Source organism: Erpetoichthys calabaricus, chromosome 11 (assembly GCF_900747795.2).
Source record: "Erpetoichthys calabaricus chromosome 11, fErpCal1.3, whole genome shotgun sequence".
In the NCBI taxonomy this organism is placed as follows: Eukaryota; Metazoa; Chordata; class Cladistia; order Polypteriformes; family Polypteridae; genus Erpetoichthys; species Erpetoichthys calabaricus.
In genome coordinates this window covers 143126496-143151701 of record NC_041404.2, presented here as the reverse complement: position 1 = coordinate 143151701, position 25206 = coordinate 143126496, and the positions used below count along the sequence as shown (strand labels likewise).

The 25206-nt window shown below is 47.0% G+C and overlaps 1 protein-coding gene across 1 annotated transcript in view; it reads right to left on the bottom strand.

The window, feature by feature from the left end:
• Positions 1-25206, bottom strand: part of LOC114661405 (otoancorin-like) — a 57161-nt gene that overhangs the window by 17725 nt on the left and 14230 nt on the right. Inside the window, exons 8-18 of the mRNA XM_051934330.1 lie at positions 24409-24532; positions 22374-22589; positions 22109-22276; positions 21871-22011; positions 16365-16420; positions 16023-16140; positions 13763-13845; positions 7660-7795; positions 7301-7491; positions 7122-7215; positions 6902-7034 (exon numbers count right to left, since the gene is read on the bottom strand). Coding sequence (XP_051790290.1) covers positions 6902-7034; positions 7122-7215; positions 7301-7491; positions 7660-7795; positions 13763-13845; positions 16023-16140; positions 16365-16420; positions 21871-22011; positions 22109-22276; positions 22374-22589; positions 24409-24532 — 1460 coding nt within the window. The remainder of the gene's footprint in view (positions 1-6901; positions 7035-7121; positions 7216-7300; positions 7492-7659; positions 7796-13762; positions 13846-16022; positions 16141-16364; positions 16421-21870; positions 22012-22108; positions 22277-22373; positions 22590-24408; positions 24533-25206) is intronic.

Genomic DNA, 25206 nt, shown 5'->3' with positions numbered 1-25206 from the left:
TTTCTCAAATGTCCCTTTACTTTTTGACTTCCCCTCATATAAAGGGTGGGCGCTTTTGCTAAGATTTTAAGAAGTGTTTTTTTGAGTGTTGATTGATGAAAAGGGGGCGGCACAGTGGTAGCAGTGCGCTAGTGCTGCTGCCTCGCAGTAAGGAGACCCGTCATGGGTTCGCTTCCCGGGTCCTCCCTACGTGGAGTTTGCATGTTCTCCTGTGTTTGGGTGGGTTTCCTCCCACAGTCCAAAGACAAGCAGGTTAGGTGTATTAGCGATCTAAATTGTCCCTAGTGTGTGTGTGTGTGGCCTGTGGTGGCTGGTGCCCTGTGCAAGCTGGGATTGGCTCCAGCAGACCCCTGTGACCCTGTAGTTAGTATATAGCGGGTTGGATAAAGGATGGTTGGATTGATGAAAAGTCACCAACGCTTTTATTTTACGAATGATGTATGAGAAACTTAATTTTTTACTTTTTAGTGCACTTTTTCAACTTAATATATATATATATATATATATATATATATATATATATATATATATATATATATATATATATATATATATATATATATATACTATTTTCAACTTTTCAGTGTTGGTTTTGTTTTAGTATAATTTTGTAATCAATATTTTAACACCATCCATCCATTATCCAACCCGCTATATCCTAACTACAGGGTCACGGGGGGTCTGCTGGAGCCAATCGCAGCCAACACAGGGTGCAAGGCAGGAAACAAACCCCGGGCAGGGCGCCAGCCCCACCACAGGGCACACACACACACCAAGCACACAACCTTAGGGACAATTAGGATCACCAATGCACCCTAACCTGCATGTCTTTGGACTGTGGGAGGAAAGCCACGCAAACACGGAGAGGACCTGGGAAGTGAACACCGTGACGCCCATATTTTAACACTTCCTTTACTATTTCTATTCTATTGGTGAAATCTTGAACTATTCTTGCAAATGAAAATTTCATTTCTTAATTAACATGGATTAATCGATCAAATAGTAAAACTTATTATTGATTCATGTATTGTCATCACAAGTGAGTAAAGTTTGCAAAATTTCAAGTCATTTGGGACAATAGGAAGTGGGTTGTTAAAATATCGATTACAAGATTTGTACCAGACAACAAACAGAGTGAAGTTTAAAATAAGCGTTGGTAATAATAAATAATAATAATAATAATAATAATAAATAGGATTACGCCAAGGAAATTAACTAAAATGAAGCCCCCCGAACATATTATTAGTAAATAAATGGGTTCTAATTAAGAAACTGGCAGCCACTGCAGACCCCCAGGACCGTAATCGAGACCCCACTGCTCTAGACGGTCGTGTCTGCATAAAACCATAACGTTTGTATATTTTTGCTCGTCTTTAGCCGACTGTATTAATTTCTTCTCTAGAAACGGATCCCAACATTTATAATGATTAACGGACAGATGAGAAGTCGGAAATCGCTTCAATTGATACAAAATCTTCCTTTACACCAGGGTGCTCGTTCAGAATGTGGTCCTGCTGGTTTTCCTCTCTTTGATCTTGGGGGTGGTAAGCAGCCCACCTGACCCGTTCAGACGGCACCTGAGGTGTCGGGTTTTCGAGCTCCAGTGAATAACACACACAGTGTGACGCACCTCGTATTTGCCTGTCCCCCCCCCCAAGCCATCATAGCTGACGTAAGATATAACGTCGGAATCGAATCGCCCCGTCTTCTGGGGAGGCTCTCATTTAAGAAGTGGCATTTGCAAGTCAGGGGCGCTCTCCTGCTGGGTGAACATTCGAGAACCCACCCCTTGTGTCTTAGCGTAATGGTGGGTAACCTTTTCGAGAAAAGCGATCGCCTCTATCGCCGCTGCGGATCTTAAAACCTGCTTGCTGAAGCGAGCAGCTGAACAAAGGAAGCTTTCAGGGAGAAAGGCGGCAGAGCTCGGTGGCCAAAGAGCCGTCTACACTTCACACGGAGGGGATCGTCACCACCAGTGCATCGAGGGGTGAGGCTGCCAGGGCAAGTCGGGCCAAAAGAGCTCAGGCATTACAAGGCAGCAAGGGCACACACAGCCAAGTGAAAGAGGTAAGTACGCCACTAAGATGGGTAGGACATATCAAGCTTTTGATCTTCATATATATGATGATCATGGTCATGGATATATGGTGATATAATAATACAATTCATAGAAATTTGACTTTGCAATCATTTACTCACCCAAAAATGAACAGATATGCTATTCCCATCTGTTGAAAAAAAGTAACCCCCCCCATCGCCTCTTGGCTCTTAAAGCTGGCATTGCCCCCTCAGGTCAACATATTGTCTAGCTATCTCTGACATCGACTGGGAAGACAGCTGTTCACACTCCTCCTCCTTCGTGCAGACGTCGTTACAGCTGTGTGATGTTGGGGGGGCAGGTTGTCTCGTATCCACATCCCGTTTCTAATCCCCACCACAGGCATCTCAGAACCAGACTTTGACTTGACCATTCCAGAACCTTCCATCGCTTTCTTTTCAGCCATTCTTTGGCTGTGGGGCATCTGTTGGTGTAGAAAGACTCAACAGATCTTGACTTTGCGGACGATGTTGAGATCTTCATGGAGTCAATGGAGGCTCTGATCGGGGCGCGCTCGAGAGACTGAGTGAGGAGTCTGAGGGTATGGGCTTGCGAGTGTCCTGATAAAAACCAAAGAACCAGGCCTTTAATGACCTCGTGGGCACAGCCATCAGCAGTGTGTCTGTCTGTGGAGAGAGCGTCGACCTCGTTGAGAGGTTTACTGACCTCGGGCGGTGACATTCATGTCTCTGGTGAACTCTTCCTATGAAGTCAGTAGATGGATTGGGAGAACATGGGGGGGGTCATGAGGTCACTGGAAAGGGGTGTGTGGCGCTCACAGATATCTCTGCAAAAGACGAAGGTCCAAGTCTTTAGAGTCCTGGTGCTTCCTGTTTTGCTAAATGGTTGCGAGACATGGACGCTATCCAGTGGCCTGAGATGAAGACTGACTCCTTCATGTGTGTCTCTCTGGGAGAATCCTTGATCCCGCTGGTTTGACTTTGTGTGCTCATGGAGTCCAGAATGAGGCACATCAACCTTGCATTGTGAGTGGAGTGTCAGTTATGGCATGTGGCAAAATTCACTAAGGGTGATCAGCTTGTAGGATCCTAATTGTTGAGGACCCAAGTAGTTGGACCAGGCCAAGGGAATCGGCCGCGTAACACTTGGTTGCAGCAGATAGATGGTCATTTCTGGAGGGTTAGGGTGTTTGCCTGGGAGGTTGCTAGTCAGGATCCTAACTTAACTTGTGCGGTAGGTGTGGCAACGTGCTGTACCAGGCCATGCTCCCCAACCTGACCTGACCTGACCTGACCTTGGTCCCTGGTGTCTATATAAACCCAGTGTGATATATGGCTGGCAGTTTATCCCGGCCAATACCCTCAAGTTGCCAGATGGAGCCCCTTCCTGCAACGTGGAGGTGCCCCCGAATTCCAGCAGGGCATCATGGACCTTGGAGTTTTAATTCACAGCCCTGCTGGATACCGTGGGGGCCACCAGGGGACACTGCAGGGAGATTCAGGGACTTATATTTTCTGTATAACCCGGAAGTCTTCCCAGTCACGGGGGACAGAGGAAATGACATACTTCCGGGTTGAAGAAAAGAAGGAGTTTTCATCTGACCCGGAAGTGCTGGGAAATCACACGGACTGAGGGACAGAGGCACTTCCGGGTCAAGGACTTTAACTCTTTCAGGGCTGATGTCAACTTTTGTCAAAAGGAGGAGTTGACGATGGCAATCAACTGTAAAGTGTGACAAGTACCAACTGTTATGTTTTAGTTGGACTCTCGTTGCTAGAAGGAAAGTTAGCTTCATTGGTTTGACCGAGATTTCCTGCGCTCGTCGTGTGTAGTAAGGTGCAAACAACGGCATAAATGGCACTGACATAATGGCGAGGAGATCAAAGCGAATGCATAAAGCAAAAATACCCCGCAGGTGACTCTGAACTGGACTATGACTTTGTTGGACTCCGATTTTGATACAAGTGATCGAAAACGAATGTGAGGTTCCAGCTTCAGCTGATCGGTCCCCAGCTAGTCGTGGTGCTGACAATGTTCGCCAGGAGGACTGCCACTTAACAATGAGAAGAGGTAGAAATGACATTGCAATGCACTGCAACCATTACCGCTGATGCTGCCCCAGCCATGCGAAGACAGCAGGAGATCCCATCAGTGAGCCGAGTTGGGAGGAAGGGTGACTGAGCTGCTGGGAGTGGAGGATTAGTGTATTGTGTAGTATTGATGATCGAGTATTGTGGAGTGGAGGTGCTTTGTGCACATTGTGATTATAATAAATGCATCTTTGGACTTTTACCTGGTGTCAGAACGTGTTGTCTGAGGGTTCAAGGGGACGACCGTGCCCCCCTATCTGTCACACCAGGGAACTCCAGTTTCTGGTCCTGAGTTGCCTTGAAAGCCTGCATATTGTAATCTTTTTAGTTAGCCAATAAGAGGAGTTATTTTGCTTGACTTCCCACTACATCCATAATGGCTAACACGGTACAGCACCCCTAGTATAAAGAGTGAGTAAATTTTAAGAGAAAGAAAGCAAAGTGCGCACAGATGGGATTGAGCTTCATGAATTGAAGATGTGCCATCCCTTCCTTCGTGGGTCAAGCTCCTTGTCTTCAGTTCAACACCTCAAATTCACTCAAACATGTTTCACATTGGTCCTCCCTGCGTGGAGTTTGCATGTTCTCCCCGTGTCTGAGTGGGTTTCCTCCCACAGTCCAAAGATATTCATGTTTGATGCATTGGCGATCCTAAATTGTCCCTGGTGTGTGCTTGGTGTGTGTGTGTGCCCTGCGGTGGGCTGGCACCCTGCCCGGGGTTTGTTTCCTGCCTTGCGCCCTGTGTTGGCTGGGATTGGCTCCAGCAGACCCCCGTGACCCTGTAGTTAGGATATAGCGGGTTGGATAATGGATGGATGGATGGATGTTTCACATTTGTGCACTACTCTGATTTTACAGAAGTATTTAACAATATTTTAACGATATTGGACGTTGTAAATAACTGGCATGTGGATTATGCAATCAGAATCGCTTTTCATGGATGTTTTAATAATAATTTGTAGTAATTCTTCAGGACTGGGCTCTGCGGGCTCCCCATCGAATGAGAACATTTCAGTCACTTTCTAATCTGCTTAGTCCTTAACAGGCTCGGGGTGGGGTGGGGGGGTTTGCTTATCCCAAAAAGTATAGGGTGCAAGGCAGGAACAGACCCTGGGCAGGACACTAGGCAAGAATTGCCAGTCTACCTAACCTCCGTATCTTTGACTGTGGGAGGAAGACGGAGAAACCCGGAGGAGAACATGGGGAAGACATGTAAAGCATGCCAAGCCTGGTCTCCTTAATGCAAGGCATCAGTGCTACCACTGTGCCATAACAAAAACAAAACAAACAAGTGGTATAAAACACAAGATTAGTTTTTGGATGGAGTATTAACAAATATGGTGTAATGGATGGCATCCTCTGCGGTGGGCTGGTGCCCTGCCCGGGGTTTGTTTCCTGCCTTGCGCCCTGTGTTGGCTGGGATTGGCTCCAGCAGACCCCCGTGACCCTGTAGTTCGGATATAGCGGGTTGGATAATGGATGGATGGATGGATGGCATCCTTTCCAGAATGGACTCCCTTCTCATGCCAAGCCGGGAGGCCCAGGTGACAAATAGGCACGAAAAGTGGCAGGCGGTTCCCTGCCTGGAAAAGGATCTGGTCATAGGATGCCATCTGAAGAGCGGGTACACTGGTATCCTGGCAGAATTAGACATAGGAACATTACGCGTCCTGGAGGCCAACCTGAAGAAAGGACAGGGGGAAGCTGAATTTTCCAAGTTACATGCTTCCCCAAATTGCTAGGTGGCAGCATCCCTGGAGTCAGGTACACTAGTGGACACCCGCAGGGCGTGCTGGCAGTTGTAGTACCAGCCCTGTTTGGGGGTCCCTGGGTGCTGCCGGGGGATGCTACTAGGAGCTGTGCTCCTTGGTTTTTGGGACTTTCACATGACCCGAACCACATCCTAGCCCCAGAAATACTCCTGTGTTTTAGATAAAAGGTGAGCCTGAGTCGGGTGGAAGGAGGACAAAGCTCGCCTGGAGGTGTAGACGAGAGGAAAAAGAAAAACAAAAATGTGTTTTGTGTGTTGGAAAAAGCCTGGTTAATAAATTATTTATTTGAACCCGGGACTTGTGTTTGTGTGGTGGTGTTTGAGGTTTAGATTGCCACAACGCCCCCTACTGGTCACAACGGGCAGATTATATTGTCCAGTAATCACTGCAGCAGTGTTACCATCTGCATTGCACCATCTGTTGGAATGCATTTTCTGAATGTACCAATAAAATGCAGTGTTTTTACATTCCATTAGATGGCACACTACACACATTAGCAATGCCACAGAGAATCCAATATGAACGCATAGCACACAATAATGCAATCCTCATACCTGTCATGGCGCATGGATGACACCGTGGCTTCAGAAAGCATTCGCCCCCCACCTTCACAAACATCTCAGTGACGAGCAACAGAATGAGAAGCACTTGAGCCAGACCAAAGGGTCTGAGTACTGTGCACGTGTCAACAGGATATTTCGGTGTTTTCCAAAAATGTCTGAACTCCTGTTTTTTCGCTTTATCATTTTTGGGGTATTGAGTGTTGTTTGGTGAGGGGAAAAAAATAAACGAAAAGGATTTTAGCACAAGGCCGCAGCATAATGGAATGTGCAAAAAATGAAGGGCTGTGATGACTTTCTGAAGGCGCTGTATGGGGGCTCGCTTTTGTGTCCCTTTGAGCATGCTCAGAGAGAAGGAAGGCGCACGTGAGTTCCCTTGTTGATGACAAGGGTGGACCCCGGCGGCCATGACACACTAACCTGTCTTTTCCTCGGGCGCCGCCACGTCAGGCACACTGGAGCCTCTCACAACTTCAAAGAGAGCAGACAGGAACTCCTCAGGCACGGAGCCACTAGACAGTTTAAGAGCCAGCGGCAGGATGTCGTCAGGGAACTACGAGGAAAAGGCAGCGATGAGAGGTGGGCTCCCCCGGACGACGGCCCCGCCCGCCTTGAGGTGATGCAGTTTCTGGGTCCCCACCTTGCTCGCTATGGCAATCAGCTCATCCTTGTGCAGGACGGTGATGAGTGGACCGAGGTCTGGAATGAGTTCTGCAGTCCAACCTGAGGGGCTCCTGTCGGGGGAACGGACACAAGCACATGAATTGGCAGGGTGGGCACCACTGAGAAAGAGGCTGTGGTCAGATGTGGCCGACTCACCCGTGGAGCTCCACCAGAATGCTTTTCACAGCAGCTTTCTGTTCCGGACTGAGACAGCAGCAAGTCTTGAGCTGGGTGAGGGCAGAGGGCACGGCCTGCTGAGAAATGCCTCGGCGCAGTGTAGACGGTGGCAGCGAGCAAAGGAGGCGACCAAGTGCATCCACGTCATACTCGTCTTGGATCCGGCCGTTCTGCAAAAGAGAGAGTGAGGAAAGGAGAAGCAGGTGGCCAATGGCTGTGGCTTGAATAAGACCCTCCCGGGAGCAGCCGTCCTCCGAATGTCCCAACACTCTAAGTAATGCTAGCCACAGCAAGGATTACGACTTGTCCCCAAATTGCATTTCCCCTTTGTCACTTACGAGACACTGCAGAACTTTCTTGACCACAGCTTCTCGCTTTGCCTCCTGGATGATAATGAGGTCCAGGTCTGTGCGGCCCAGGCTGACCAAGAACGACTGGCACAGTGACGTGGGCACATTGTCTACATACTCGGTGCTGAAAAATTCCGGAAAACAATCATTTTAGTTTCATTTAGTTTACCTTCATTGTCCGCATGTGGAAATTTGCTTCGATCCAGTCAGCAACAATACACACCCCGGTCGGCCCCAACATTAAAAGCGAAATATGGTGGAGATATCCCTCGTGCCACCAACACAGCTCGAGGCATTGGCTCCACAAGACCTCTGGAGGTGTCCTGTGTTATCTATGCACCAAGATGATAGCAGCAGATCCTTCAAGTCCTGTAAGTTGCGAGGTGGGGCCTCCATGGATCGGACTTGTCTTTTCTGTGCTGTACATTACCACAGATGCTCGATCGGATTGAGATCTGGGGAATTTGGAGGCCAACACCTCGAACGATTTGCCATGTTCCTGAACTCTCTCTCTCTAGTGTGGCAGGGTGCCTTATCCTGCTGGAAGAGGCCACGGTCATCAGCGAATAAAGGGGTGTATGTGGTCTGCAATAATCATCTGTGTCGTAGTAACATCCACATGAATGCTGTCACTCTGCCTTCTTCCCATAGTGCACCCTGCTGCCATCTCTTCCCCAGTTAAACCACACACACGCACCCGAGCCATCCGGATTTATGCAAATCTGAGAGACACACAGTGGGCTAAGGGGAGGGGGGCAGGGCCCTCCTCAGTCACGCGCCAGCCTGTGGGGGCGTTCCTTACCTCTGCAAACGAGAATGAGAGAACTACTTAATGGATTTAGATCGGGTTTTTTTTCCTAGAATTTGCTTGAACATTCCGGTTGACTTTGCGACTTCTCTCATTGCTTGACATATCATAGTTCACTCGTGGTACCGATTTATTTGCGTGAATCCAAGAGAGACGCAGAGGGGTGAGGGCAGGGAGGCGAGGACTAGGGAATCCATTCCCGGATGGGTTAATCCATTCCCAGGAATTCGGGAATCCCGCATGGGCTCCCGGGAATGACACAGTGCACGGGCATCTCACATGTGAAGGGTTTTAGAACGAGCGACACTTATTTTTAATAAAACTACTACAATATGTTGACACAAATAAAAGACTAACCTTAACTACAAGCAGTTCATGTTGTCATACAAGTACATGTATCTAGTTAGTTGCATTAATAATAGCGTAGAAAGCACAACGTGTCCAGTGTGCGGTCGTCCAGGCGAGGGCGCACCTTCATGCAGAGTACGCCAGCCGCTGAGAAAGCACGCTCTGCCTCCACTGAAGTAGGCAGCACAATCATCAGATACTGATACGCTTGTTCTAAACAACGCCTGTGCTTGCCGTTGCTCTGAAACACCGCCATTTCAGCTTTTACTGATGCATCCAGTTTCTTGTCATCATTCTGTGATGGCAAGTTTCTTGGTACGGACGTAACAGACTGATGCACTGCAATTTCAAGTTGCTGTTCAAAGCTGTCAACAGCACAGACGTCAATGAACTCTGCCCCGTCCCGGCATTCGTGAGCTGCAGAGTGCAGACACCTCCCAGTCCACTGTGCTCAGTCTTAGTGGGAGCCGGGAGACTGAGTGCTGCTGGTCGGTTGTTGACTGAATTAATGAGCAACACACTACACTGTGGGCCAAAAAACCGTGCCACTTCATTATTTTCAACTATAACTCTGTTATTTCTTGATCAATTTTTACACTTTTACACGCTATACAGTGCATCCAGAAAGTATTCGCAGCACATCACTTTTTCCACATTTTGTTATGTTACAGCCTTATTCCAAAATGGATTAAATTAATTTTTTCCCTCAGAATTCTACACACAACATCCCATAATGACAACATGAAAAAAGTTTACTTGAGGTTTTTGCAAATTTATTAAAAATAAAAAACTGAGAAATCCCATGTCCATAAGTATTCACAGAATTTGCTCAATACTTTGTCGATGCCCCTTTGGCAGCAATTCCAGCCTCAAGTCTTGTTGAATATGATGCCACAAGCTTGGCACACCTATCCTTGGCCAGTTTCGCCCATTCCTCTTTGCAGCACCTCTCAAGCTCCATCAGGTTGGATGGGAAGCGTGGGTGCACAGCCATTTTAAGATCTCTCCAGAGATGTTCAATCGGATTCAAGTCTGGGCTCTGGCTGGGCCACTCAAGGACATTCACAGAGTTGTCCTGAAGCCACTGCTTTGATATCTTGGCTGTGTGCTTAGGGTCGTTGTCCTGCTGAAAGATGAACCGTCGCCCCAGTCTGAGGTCAAGAGCGCTCTGGAGCAGGTTTTCATCCAGGATGTCTCTGTACGTTGCTGCAGTCATCTTTCCCTTTATCCTGACTAGTCTCCCAGTCCCTGCCACTGAAAAACATCCCCACAGCATGATGCTGCCACCACCATGCTTCACTGTAGGGATGGTATTGGCCTGGTGATGAGTGGTGCCTGGTTTCCTCCAAACATGACGCCTTGCATTCACACCAAAGAGTTCAATCTTTGTCTCATCAAACCAGAGAATTTTCTTTCTCATGGTCTGAGAGTCCTTCAGGTGCCTTTTGGCAAACTCCAGGCGGGCTGCCATGTGCCTTTTACTAAGGAGTGGCTTCCGTCTGGCCACTCTACCGTACAGGCCTGATTGGTGGATTGCTGCAGAGATGGTTGTCCTTCTGGAAGGTTCTCCTCTCTCCACAGAGGACCTCTGGAGCTCTGACAGAGTGACCATCAGGTTCTTGGTCACCTCCCTGACTAAGGCCCTTCTCCCCCGATCACTCAGTTTAGATGGCCGGCCAGCTCTAGGAAGAGTCCTGGTGGTTTTGAACAGGATGCACCTGAGCTCAATTTTGAGCTTCATGGCAAAGGCTGTGAATACTTATGGACATGTGCTTTCTCAGTTTTTTTTTATTTTTAATAAATTTGCAAAAACCTCAAGTAAACTTTTTCATGTTGTCATTATGGGGTGTTGTGTGTAGAATTCTGAGGAAAAAAATGAATTTAATCCATTTTGGAATAAGGCTGTAACATAACAGAATATGGAAAAAGTGATGCGCTGGGAATACTTTCCGGATGCACTGTATATGCGAGCTTGGCCATTCCCGTTCAGCCAGGAATTCCAGCAGTTTCATTCCCAGGAATTGGGAGCCCAGGAATGAATTCCCTAGCAGGGACCTTCTCACTCACGCACCAGCCTCAGAGCGTGTGCTTTACCTCTGCTTAGCTAGTGAACGACAGAACTACTTAACGCAGGGGTGTTGAACTCCAGGCCTGGAGGGCCGCAGTGGCTGCTGGTTTTCATAATAAGTGACCAGTTTTCACTGCTAATTAACTTCTTTTCTTTAGCCCTGTTTTAAGGATTCAGTCCCCTGAATTGATTCTTTTCTTCATTAAATGACAGCCAAACAGAAATTAGATGTGAAACGAGCCAACAGATTATCAATTAAACTGGGGATTCAAACTCCAACCAATTTCACTCCAACCAGTTTCTTAATGAGAAGCCAGTCCTTGCTGTTAATTAAGCCCGTTATTTAATTCCATGGCTTGTTGCTGCTCTCATTCTGCCACAGCAGACATTTCCAAAACTGTTGATTTTCTGTTTTACTGAGACCTTCATCTCTCTTTATTTTTAGCTATTGTGTGATAGGCACGGGGACCTGGTCATGTGACTGCTTGTTTTGTGTTTCATTATTGTTTGGCTGCCAATTACGGACAAAGAAACAACTAAGGGGTCTGAGTCACGTCAATTAAAACAAAGGCATAAGAAGTTAATTAGCAGCAAAAACTGATCAATAATTAAGGAGATGGTTAGAATAATAATAATAACCCTTTGCATTTATATAGCACTTTTCTCACTACTCAAAGCGATTGCAGGTTAAGGGCTTTGCTCAAGAGCCCAACAGAGCAGAGTCCCTATTGGCATTTACGGGATTCGAACTGGCAACCTTCCGATTACCAGTGCAGATCCCGAGCCTCAGAGCTACCACTCTGAATGAAATGAAATGAAAACCTGCACCCACTGCGGCCTTCCAGGACTGGAGTTCGACACCCCTGACTTAACGGGTTTAGATTGATTTTGTGACATCTCTCATTGTGTTATGTATCACAGTTCGCTTGTGGTACCGATTTATTTGCGTGAATCTGAGAGACACGTAGCGGGCTGAGGGACGGGGGGCCCTCCTCATTCACTCGCCAGCCTCAGCGTGTACCTTACCTCCGCTTAGCTAGCGAACGAGAGAACTACTTAATGCATTTACATCGGGTTTTTCTCTATAATTTGCTTGAACATTCCGGTTGATTTTGCGACTTCTCTAATTGCATAGTTGGCTTACAGGGGCGATATATTCATGCTAATCCGAGGCAGAGGCTGTGGGCTGAGGGGAAGGGGAAGTGTGACATCAGGAATGGGGAGCAGGGTGCGGTCCTCCTCACTGTCCTGTTTCACTAATACGTGGGCAGAGGGACGGGGGACGGCTAGTACATAAATAAAATCCAAAACTGAAGATGTATTTCTATACATTATCACACATGTGCACTTGGGAGGCAGTCAGAGGGCTCAAATCGGGGCATTTGCAAGTCAGATCGAGGGCTGGTGGTGGGTTCTAATGCCTCTTCTTCTCTTCCCACAGACCCTCCGAGGTCACTTCCGGCTCTGTTCCTGACCTCACTTCCGTCATCCCCCCCCCCCCCCCCGATGACCTCACTACACTTCCTGTCCTGCAAACACGCCCCTCTTTCCGTCCCGCTATAAATTCAGTCAATATACAGTACATGGCACACTATATTCGGACAGGGTGGTTCCCCAACTCTTTTTGACTTGTTTTCTGTGACATAAAAACAGAATTCTACAATAGTTACTTATTTCAACAAGACTGAATTGTCCCTAGTGTATGCTTGGTGGGTGTGTGTGTGTGTGTGTGTGTGTGTGTGCGCCCTGCGGTGGGCTGGCACCCTGCCCGGGGTTTGTTTCCTGCCTTGCGCCCTGTGTTGGCTGGGATTGGCTCCAGCAGACCCCCGTGACCCTGTAGTTAGGATATAGCGGGTTGGATAATGGATGGATGGATGAATTCGGCCTATTCAAACGTTTTATTACAGTCGGTATAAAACAATTTCTACTTCGGTTTGTTTAAAATTTTGGCAGCAAGTATCGCCACACAAAGAAGGTCAAATCTGGAAACAACTATTCAATCAGCGTGGCCGGTCCTTTCTAATCTTATCCACTTTTCTCGTTGCTGTTTAGTTTTTACAATTATTCTTGAAACCCTGGATGTGATTGTCCACAGAGAGCAGACCCCCAACCTGCGTTTACTTTTGTTAGTCACAGACAGACCCCCCAAACCAGGCCAGAAATGAAAAGGTCAGTATGTTCTCAATAGGTCAAGTCAATTTCTAACCTGCTTAATCAAGACCAGGGTGACGTCGTGGGGGTGTTCTGAAGCCAGTCCCACCTAGCATAGGGTGCAAGGCAGGAAGTGGTGGCTCTGAGGCTTAGGATCTGCGCTGGTATCCAGAAGGCTGCAGGTTTGAATCCCCGTCACTGCCAAAGGAGATCCTACTCTGCTGGGCCCTTGAGCAAGACCCTTAACCTGTAAATTCTCCAGGGGCGCTGTATAATGGCTGACCCTGTGCTCTGGCCCCAAGGGGTATGTGAAAATTAACAAATTCCTAATTGTATAAGGCGAAATAAAGAAAAAAAAAAAACCCTGGACGTGGTGCCAGTCCAATGCAGGGTGAAGACGCACACACAATTTAGCATCAGCAATTCACCCAGCTAGCAAATCTTTGGAAGGAAACCCACACAGACACAGCGAGAACACGCAAACTTTAACGTAGGAAGGTCCCGGGACACAAAACCCAGGAGGTCTCCTTACTGTGAGGCAGCAGTGCTACCCCCGTGCCGCCCTGCTCTCGATTCGACATGTCTAACAGTTCCGTATAGCTAGACTTGGGGTTAGGATGAGGCACCAACTCCAGGAAAAAAAAGGGAACAGTCGGGGGACTTGTGACCGTTAGAACAAATGAGTGGAATATCCGGATGAGGGAGAGGCGACTTACGGCAGGAGAGGCAGCAGGAGCGGTGGGATGAAGGCGTTTGTCACGTTTAACTCCCTCCAGTACTTCCAGGCCAGGCAGTTCATCTGAAACACAAAAAGAAGGCATCAGAGTGGAGAGCCCCACATTTACTTAGACAATGACCCCCAATTCCACCACAGGACCCTCGTAAACCCCTGAACCAGTACCCGCTAGTGACCCCAAACCTCTACAGTCCAGGATGCGTTCCTCTCCCCTTAAGCACAAAGCCCAACCTCTCCTCCAGCATTACGATGGGTTTGTAGCACAGACTGGCACCCTTTAACTCTATTCTGCATTTCCTTCGTGGGCGGCCATGGTGGCACAGTGGTAAAGAGGCCAGGGTTTGCATCCCTGTGTGGCGCTTGCTGTGCTGTGCCTTGTCTGTGTGGGCTTCCACTCAGCTGTGGAATGGCTAAGTAGGGGGGCAGACAACTTGTTGGCTGAGGTCTCCAGGACTCTGAACAAAGCTGCATCCTCATATGTGATATCAAGGCTTGGGGGCGGTGCCCAAAACTTAGAAGACTTAGAAGTCTTTTTCCTTAGAAGACTGGCGTCCTTCAACATCTGCAATAAGATGCTGCAGATGTTCTATCAGACAGTTGTGGCGAGCGCCCTCTTCTATGCGGTGGTGTGCTGGGGAGGCAGCATAAAGAAGAGGGACGCCTCACGCCTGGATAAACTGATGAGGAAGGCAGGCTCTATTGTAGGCACGGAGCTGGACAGTTTGACATCTGTGGCAGAGCGACGGGTGCTGAGCAGACTCCTGTCAATCATAGAAAATGCACTGCATCCACTGAACAGGATCATCTCCAGACAGAGGAGCAGCTTCAGCGACAGACTGCTGTCACCGTCCTGCTCCACTGACAGACTGAGGAGATCGTTCCTCCCCCACACTATGTGACTCTTCAATTCCACCCGGGGGGGTAAACATTAACATTATACAAAGATATTGTCTGTCTGTATACCTGCATTGTTATCTCTCTTTAATTTAATATTGTTATTATCAGTATGCTGCTGCTGGAGTATGGCAATTTCCCCTTGGGATTAATAAAGTATCTATCTATCTATCTATCTATCTATCTATCTATCTATCTATCTATCTATCTATCTATCTATCTATCTATCTATCTATCTATCTATCTGTCTAATCCTGCCAACTACGCTATCTATCTATCTATCTATCTATCTATCTATCTATCTATCTATCTATCTATCTATCTATCTGATCCTGCCAACTACGCTATCTATCTATCCATCCATCCATCCATCCATCCATTTTCCAACCCGCTGAATCCGAACACAGGGTCACGGGGGTCTGCTGGAGCCAATCCCAGCCAACACAGGGCACAAGGCAGGAAACCAATCCCGGGCAGGGTGCCAACCCACTGCAGCTATCTATCTATCTATCTATCTATCTATCTATCTATCTACAGTATGTATTTCCTCTTTCCAGGTGGGTGAGGGCAGCGTTTATTGTTAGCGCAATGGCATCCTCTATAGATCTGTTTGCTCTGTAAGCAAATTGGAGAGGATTTTGGGCTATATATACAATAAATTGGTGTTGTTTCCTCTGGGCGCCCTGTTGTCCACCCACAGTCCAAAGGCATGCCGTATAGTTGAATTGGTGACAGTAAATTATGTGTTTGGTGTGTCTGTGTGTTTGCCCTGTGATGGAGAGGCACCCTGTCCAGGGTTTGTTCCTGCCTCGCCCCCTCTGCTAGATGTTACAGGCTCCTCCATGTGACCCTGGCCTGGATTAAGCAGACATAAGACGACATGTTCTTCATCGTTCCATCTATTTGCTAACCTGCGTAGCCAATTCACGATCACAGAGAGCGGGTTCCCTATCCTCATGGGACTCCAGTGCCAATCCCAGAGAGGGCCCACTTGATACAAGTACAAAATGAAGTTGACCAGCGTGCAAATTTAATTCAAGCAAAACAAGTCCGACTCCACACGCACTTGTCCCCTCAAATCTGTAATTTGGATGTTTCACATCACAGTGCCAATGGCGGCAGCTCTCTTATAACCAAGCCAGACGTTCTTATGTATGTTTGGGGGGGGGCTGTGGTTTGTTAAATTTTTTTTTTTTGGGCTTCTGTAAAGTTTTAAATTTCCCCTTGGAAGCAAAAAAAAAAATACATACAGTATCATCCATCTCTTTATTGGTCTTAAAGATCCATGGACTCCCCCACTATGGTTGCACCCATCATCCCTCTACTGACTTCCTGGCTCTTTTTACCTGAAAGGCTGACAGGAAGTGAAAGTTCCTCTCGAACAGCGAAAAGTTGTACAGAAAGGTTTTGCTGTCCATCGTCTGGATCTGCTCACAAGAAATTCCTTTCACCAGCTGCCCTGTACTGAGACACAAAGAAGGCATAAACTCACAAACCTTGAGAAGGTCCGTCACCGACGTAATGCTGTGAGAGGAGCCGCTAGTGAAGGGTACAAGCGGACTCTACTCTTAAAACTCAGTGGTTTATATTCAAGACATCATCTGGGCCTGCGCTGGCATTAGATGAACGTTCACAACGCATCCATCCCAACAGACCTCATCACTTCATGGATTTAGAGGCACACGCACCTCAGGAGGTCCACTGGAGGGACACTCTTAGAGAGAGCGTCGTAGAGGAAGACAGCCTAAAGAGGGGAAAGAAACAAAGGACAGTCACCACCAAGTCATCACAGGTGATAAACACAATGTGGACAGCAGAGAAGTTCAATCAACGGCCAACACGTCACCGCGGTCCTGCCGTTCAGTAAGCTTTACATTCACATGCAGGGCCTGCTCATTAAATATACTGTTCCAAAAATTAAAGGACCCCTTTTAAATGAGAGTATAGCATCAAGTCAATGAAACTTCTGGGCAAACGATCTGGTCAGTGAAGTAGCTGAGGGGCTTGTTCATCAGTTTCGGCTGCTTTGGTGCACTAGCGGGGCAACAATGAGAAGACCCCCAAAACAGGAATGAATGGTTTAACAGGTGGAGGGAGGCCACTGACATTTTTCCCTCCTCATCTGTTTTTTCATTCGTTTTGCATTTGGCTGTGGTCAGTGTCACTACTGGTGGCATGAGGCCATACCTGGACCCTACAGAGCTGGCACAGGTAGTCCAACTTCTCCAGGATGGCACATCAATACGTGGCATTGCCAGAAGGTTTTCTGTGAGTCTCCCAGCACAGTCTCAAGGGCATGGAAGACATTCCAGGAGACAGGCAGTTACTCTAGGAGAGCTGGACAGGGCCCCTCGTAGAAGGTCCTTAACCCATCAGCAGGACCCACCGCTAGGAACAGGATGAGCACTGGCAGAGCCTACAAAATGACCTTCAGCAGGCAGGCAGGCCACTGGTGTGAATGTCTCTGACCAAACAATCAATAACAGACTTCATGAGGGGGGCCAACAATGTCCTCTAGTGGGCACCGTGGAGCTCGATTGGCATTTGCCATAGAATACCAGAATTGGCAGCTCCACCACTGGCGCCCTGTGCTGTTCACAGATGAGATCAGGTTCACCCTGAGCACATGTGACAGACGTGAAAGGGTCTGGAGAAGCCATGGAGAATATTTAGCTGCCTGTGACATCGTTCAGCACAACCGGTTTGGTGGTGGGTCAGTGATGGTCTGGGGAGGCATATCCTTGGAGGGACGCACAGACCTCTACAGGCTAGACAACGGCACCTTGACTGCCATTAGGTATCGAGATGAAATCCAGCTCAGGGCAGCGAAGGAGCAGTACAGGAGAAAGCTGGAGCAGAAGTTGCAGAACAACAGCATGAAGGAAGTGTGGGATGGGATGAAGATCATCACTGGCTGCAGCTCGAAGCGGGGTGCCACCATCGAGAGAGATGTGGAGAGAGTAAACCAGATGAACAACTTTTTTAACAGGTTTGACCACCCTAACCCACTCTCACCTCAGAGTACTGCACCCTCCAACCATCCTTCTGCTGATACCAGCATAGGTGAGAGTTTCCCCCACCCACAATTACAGCAGCGCAGGTGAGCAGAGAGCTGAGGAGACTTTGTGCCAGCAAAGCAGCAGGTCCAGATGGAGTATTACCACGACTGCTGAAGGCCTGTGCATTGGTGCTGGGAAGTCCTCTACAGCACATCTTCGACCTAAGCCTGGAACAGGGGAGAGTCCCGAGGCTTTGGAAAACATCTTGCATCACCCCCAGTCCCAAAGGTATCACGTCCTAGTGAGCTGAATGACTTCCGGCCTGTCGCTCTGACGTCACATGTGATGAAGACCATGGAGCGGCTGCTGCTTCACCACCTGAGGCCACAGGTCTGCCACGCCCTCGACCCTCTGCAGTTCACATTCCAGGAGAAGGTGGGAGCGGAGGATGCCATCATCTATATGCTACACCGATCCCTCTCCCAGTTGGACAGAGGCAGTGGTGCAGTAAGAATTATGTTTCTGGACTTCTCTAGCGCCTTCAACACCATCCAACATCTGCTCCTTAGGGACAAGCTGACAGAGATGGGAGTAGATTCATACCTGGTGGCATGGATCGTGGACTATCTTACAGACAGAACTCAGTATGTGCGTCTCGGGAACTGCAGGTCTGACATTGTGGTCAGCAACACAGGAGCACCGCAGGGGACTGTACTTTCTCCAGTCCTGTTCAGCCTATATACATCAGACTTCCAATACAATTCGGAGTCCTGCCACGTGCAAAAGTTCACTGATGACACTGCTATCATGGGCTGCATCAGGAGTGGGCAGGAGGAGGAGTATAGGAACCTAATCAAGGACTTTGTTAAATGGTGCAACTCAAACCACCTACACCTGAACACCAGCAAAACCAAGGAGCTGGTGGTGGATTTTAGGACACCCAGGCCCCTCATGGCCCCCGTGATCATCAGAGGTGACCATGTGCAGAGGGTGCAGACCTATAAAATACCTGGGAGTGCAGCTGGATGATAAATTGGACTGGACTGCCAATACTGATTCTCTATGCAAGAGAGGACAGAGCCGACTATACTTCCTTAGAAGGCTGGTGTCCTTCAACATCTGCAACAAAATGCTGCAGATGTTCTATCAGACGGTTGTGGCGAGCGCCCTCTTCTACGCAGTGGTGTGCTGGGCCTCACGCCTGGACAAACTGGTGAGGAAGGCAGGCTCTGTTGTAGGCACGGAGCTGGACAGTTTGACATCCGTGGCAGAGCAACGGGCGCTGAGCAGACTCCTATCAATTATGGAGAATCCACTGCATCCACTGAACAAGATCATCTCCAGACAGAGGAGCAGCTTCAGCGACAGACTGCTGTCACCGTCCTGCTCCACTGACAGACTGAGGAGATCGTTCCTCCACCACACTATGTGACTCTTCAATTCCACCCGGGGGGGTAAACGTTAACATTATACACAGTTATTGTCTGTTATACCTGCATTGTTATCACTCTTTAATTTAATATTGTTGTTATCAGTATGCTGCTGCTGGAGTGTGTGAATTTTCCCTTGGGATTAATAAAGTATCTATCTAATCTAATCTAATCCAAATCCTTGGACCCATTGTCAGACCCTATGCTGGAGCAGTGGGTCCTGGGTTCCTCCTGGTGCACGACAATGCCCGGCCTCATGTGGCGAGAGTATGCAGGCAGTTCATGGAGTATGAAGGAATTGATACCATCAACTGGCCCCCACGCTCGCCTGACCTCAATCCAATAGAGCACCTCTGGGTGTGACATTATGTTTCAATCCATCCGACGCCGCCAGGTTGCACCTCAGACTGTCCAGGAGCTCAGTGATGCCCTGGTCCAGATCTGGGAGGAGATCCCCCAGGACACCATCTGTCGTCTCATTAGGACGTTGTCAGGCCTGAGTACGATTTGGAGTTGCTGCAATGAAATTTTGGCAAAATTGACTCTCCTGCCTGCCTGCTGCCTAATTTTTTCCCTTTGATTTTCGGGGTGTCTTTGAATTCAGCCCTCTGTTGGTTGATCATTTTCATTTCCATCAAACGATGTGCCATCCTTTTGTTCCTAACTCATCACCATATCAGTCCATATCAGTATATATCTCCAGCAGCATTTTTTTTCCCATTGAGATCTGATGTGTTCCTTTAATTTTTTGGAGCAGTTTACAGTGATCCCTCGCTATATCGCGCTTTGTCTTTCGCGGCTTCACTCCATCGCGGATTTTAAATGTAAGCATATGTGAATATATATCGCAGATTTTTCACTGCTTCGCGGATGTCTGCGGTCTACAGTACGTGTGCTTCCTCAGTTGATTTGCCCATTTGAATTCAAACAAGGGACGCTATTGGCGGATGGCTGAGAAGCTACCCAATCAGATCACGCGGTTAAGTTCCTGTGTGCTGCTGATTGGCTCAGCGACAGAGTGCTGCATTAACCAGGAAGTCTAATCTCACTCATTAAGAATTAATGCACGTTACTGCTAATGCTTCAGGATTGCAGAAAAGGTAAAAGTTTTGGATATGTTGAAGGAAGGAAACAGCTACACCGCTGCAGGACACAATTACAGAATCAATGAGTCCACGATTCTTTTTATTTAAAAAGGAGGAAAAGCATATAAGATCTACGGCTGCAGTGTCCTTTAATCAGGACGCAAAACGAGTTGCAAGTGGACGTGATAAGGCAGTAGTGTGGATGGAATCTGCTTTAGGGATTTGGATTGAAGAGTGATGGAAGAAGAACAACGGCGGTGCTACACAGTCGCCTGAAGAGGCTCCTTTAGAAGAGCTGTAACGCTATCCTTTGTTGTGCAGTAAAATTAAACTCATCGTTATCGGACAAGTCGTCGTGTATTTGTTGGTGAGTAACCATAATTAATTATTTACGTACAGTACTTATTACATGTACATAGTTTAGTGTCACTGTACACACATTTTACTGTATACAATTTTTCTTGTATTGTACGTATTTATTGCTGGTGGCCTGTCTGTTGTAATGGCTGTAACATATGTGATATCGGAGACGCTCGATATCTTTAAAATAATATTTAGGTTTTACTGTATATAAACTGTGTTTACATACATAATTTCAACGAATCTTACCTAATATCTAAGAGAATACAAAGGGTTTATGCTGTATAATTGTGCGGGAAATGTTTATAATAGTGTGGGAGAGTTTATAAGGGCTTAAAATATATAAAAATAACCATATAAACATATGGTTTCTACTTCGCGGATTTTCTTATTTTGCGGGTGGCTCTGCAACGCAACCCCCGCGATGGAGGAGGGATTACTGTATAGCGTAGACTTATGGCTCTTGGCCCCGCATATGACACTCGCCCAAGGCCCCGCGTACTCCTAAGGCCACCTCTGAGGAAGGCAACTTTACGAGGCGTTTCCCGTGGACGTAACAGCCGGGAAGGTGACTGTTCTGAAAGTACGTCTGTACGTTATTCCTTATTGAATAAATGTGCTTGATATCGGGCTTATCTGTCATTCGGTGTGCATGCCTTGGCCTTTCCATCTCGGTACTCGTTACAAGAAGTTGTTGTGAGGAGGCAACAATCGCGGGCAGCTTCACGCAAAATCCTACCTTATTACGTTTTCCTTCTTCTTTTTCTACTCTCACTAGTATTTTAAATATTATTATTATGTTTGTGGTGAAGCCGTTGTGGTTGTATCATCAAACTATGAAACGTCACTACAAAACGCTTTCACGAGCTCCATTATGTGGCCCGGGATGTCGTAAAATCATGACGTCATTCATTCTCAAACGTGAACTCGGGCTCCTCGCTTGGAAGTAGGTGTAGAAGCTATTCATAGACGGTTCTCATGTCCTGCTCCGAGGTAGGACCAAGTCTTACCCTAGTCAGAGAGGTTTAGCGCAACTCCTAGAAGTAATTCTGAGACGATTGATAAATACAGGCAGTAAAGTGGGTTACCGTGGACCCCAACGCCCCCTCCTGAAACTGCACTGGGGAGAAGAGCTGGTCGACCGTTCACTGGGAATCCACATTGTTCCTGCTTCATCTCTGACTCTTCCATCCTGCACCCTTGCATAGACCTTATCCTCCCAGTCAAGAGATACCAGAACTGGCTGATAATACGGTATCTTAGTGGGGGTCTCTTACAAACACCTACTAACACCTTCGGTGCACTGCTTTGGATGGTTACCTGGCTTCGTCTGAGTTGTTTTTCTTCCAAGGCAGATGGTTCAACATCTTGTACCTGCAGTAAGGCAGACAGCGAGACCTCGGTGAACAGCACGCTAGGAATCTGTCTCATGGCGGACGTTGTGTTTGCACTAGTGAGCACCTGCAAAAACACAACAACAGATCAGTCACAGCTCAGACCCTTTCCAGAGAAACCCACCCAGACTCCCAATCCATAAATTCACCATGCCGTGGCATACCTGACTAACAACAGCCAGCTGCTGCGCGGGATTCAATTCAGATGCATACTGGGACAGGGTGCCTTCCAGGGCCCGACCCAAATCTTCAGCACTGATGCTGTAGAAAAGATTGGCGTCAATCCCCGAAATCAAGGGTCCTAACTGGCTGATGTTGGCGAACGACAGCAGCTTCAGAAACAAGGAAAGTACATCAGCACACATCTCACCCTACCCCTTTGCAGATAACACAAACCGAAAACCATTCCTCCCCACCCAGGACCCTCACCTTGTGCTCACCAATGAACTTGTGAGCGAGGATGAGAATCTGACTCCGAGTCCAGCCGGAAACCTGCTGCAGGACCCCAATAGACGCTTGAACAGCCTGTGGGGACAGTGCCTCCAGCTGGCCGGGATCCAGGCCTACAACAGCATCTGACACCGAACCCAGCGACTCATTCAGCGTTTGGTTCTTCATTACAATCTCCAGGAGCTGGGATTTGAGCTGTGGGATCACAGAAGACTCAGTCCAGCCAAGTGTGTGCCATTACAGTGAAATTAAGACCTTCCACAGTGCATTCTGGGTAGCTGCAGCGCTAGTGGCTTCCAAAACGGTAAAAACAGCCAATCAGCTCTTTGATCTGGGATATGGATATTGTGACCAGTAGGGGGTGTTGCAGCACCCCAACACCACCAATCCCCCCATGAACCCAGACACAACTTCAAAGACCTAAGTCCTGAGTGCAAATACAAAGTTTATTAATGAAAATTACTTTTACAGAGGCTTCTTAATATGCACAATCATACTTCTGAACCCTTCCTCAATTCTTACACTCCTCCCTACCTGGATGAGGTTGAGTGCCTCTTTTATATTTGAACCGGGAGTACTTCCAGTGCCAGGGCATAGTCCATTGAAAGCACTTCCAAGGTCAAATGGAAGTTCCAAAAAGTGGGGATCACGTATCCCTGCAGCATAAACACAGAACCGATGGAACCCAATAAGGCTGCCCTCTGGGACTCCAGATCACAGCATGCCTTTGCAGGTGTCCCAGGGAGGCTGCCACCTAGCATGTCAGGGGGAGTATAGAGCCCTACCAGGTTCTCTTCCTCCTGTCCTTCCATCCTACTGGTCCTACTCGGTGGGTAAGATGAACAAGAAGAAAAAGCAGAAGAAGACAATAAAGAAAAAGAAAAAGAAGAAGACGATAAAGAAAAAATGATGATAAAAAAGAAAAAGAAAAAGACGAAGAAGATGAAAAAGATGAAGATGAAGAAATAGATGAAAATGACAAAGGAAAAAAGATGATGAAGGAAAAGAAGAAAAAGATGAAGATAAGAAAAAGAAGACAACGATGATGAAGAAAAAGATAAAGAAAAAGAGAAGATGATGAAGAAGATGAAGGAAAAGATGATGAAGAAAAAGAAAAAGTAGATGAAGATGACAAAGGAAAAAAGATGAAGGAAAAGAAGAAAAAGAAAAAGACAAAGAAAAAGATAAAGAAAAAAGATGATGATGAAGAAGATGAAGGAAAAGATGATGAAGAAAAAGAAAAAGAAGAAGACGACAAAGAAAAAATGATGATAAAAAAGAAAAAGATGAAGAAGATGAAAAAGATGAAGATGAAGAAATAGATGAAGATGACAAAGGAAAAAAGATGATGAAGGAAAAGAAGAAAAAGATGACGGAGAAGAAAAAGAAAAAGAAGAAGATGAAGAAAAAGAAGAAGAACAAGACAACGATGAAGAAAAAGATAAAGAAAAAAGAAGATGATGAAGAAGATGAAGGAAAAGATGATGAAGAAAAAGAAGAAGATGACAAAGAAAAAAGATGATGAAGAAAAAGATGAAGATGAAGAAAAGATGAAAAAGATGAAGATAAGAAAAAGAAGACAACGATGATGAAGAAAAAGATAAAGAAGAAAGAAGATGATGAAGAAGATGAAGGAAAAGATGATGAAGAAGATGAAGGAAAAGATGATGAAGAAAAAGAAAAAGAAGAAGACAACAAAGAAAAAAGACGATGAAGGAAAAGAAGAAGACAATGATGAAGGAAAAGAAGAAAAAGAAGAAGACGATGATGAAGAAAAAGATAAAGAAAGAAGAAGACGATGAAGAAGATCAAGGAAAAGATGATGAAGAAAACGATAAAGAAAAAAGAAGATGATGAAGAAGATGAAGGAAACGATGATGAAGAAGAAGAAAAAGCAACAGTATAAGAAATTGCAAGATACAAAAGGATTGCAGGAATATCATTTGTTTTCTAATAGGAATATTGCCAAGAAGCAGTCAGTAGAGACATCTGCTCAAGACAAGTGCATCCTTACCTTCTGCACATCTGACTGGCTACCTCGGAGCTGGTTGCACTTTATCAGTTGATGCAGAAGGTTCCGGGCATCAGCAGGTCGCAGCTGTTGCACGTTGTCATAGAAACATACCAGCAGGCCAAGCCTGGGAAGAAGACAGAATAGAGAAATAGCATCTGACTGTCACCAAAGCAAATGTCACATTAGCATTGGGGCAGCTCCCTCATCTGCATGATACAAAGAGGCTGCAAGTACACAGTAGTGGGAAGCAGACACCCGATACGGACGACGTCTTTAACTGGCTGTACTCCGGATACTGTCAGCTACTTGACTGCAATGGAAAGCGGGATACTAAAGTCTAACCAGCTTCCTGTGCACTCTTGGAAGTAAACCTGAAGATTAGGGAGATCAGAGAGAATCGGGTCCCAAAACTGGGAGATTTGATCCAAAGTCTTGAACTCAATTTCCAGGTGACTCAGTGATTGTCCTGGAGGGATAAAAACAAGAGCGGAGTTTGGGGGTGGCAAGTGGGGTGACCGTCCCAGGCCCTGCGCCTAAGGGGGTCCTGCTTTTGAGGTCCGCGTGTCCCGTTCGAGTGGATTTGTCAGGCTGCATTCAGTGCACGGACACCCAGCCATTTGAATTAGCGTGGTGTTTCCCACTCGGTATTTCTGCGTCCAGTGGAAGGCGGGAGTTGAGGTCTCCTTTGGTGATTTTGCCACGTGGACACTCAATCATTTTGTTGAGCTTTATGGTGAAATGGCCTCCATGCCGTCACAGGCCCCTGGACACACACCCAGAATGCCCTGATGGTAGATC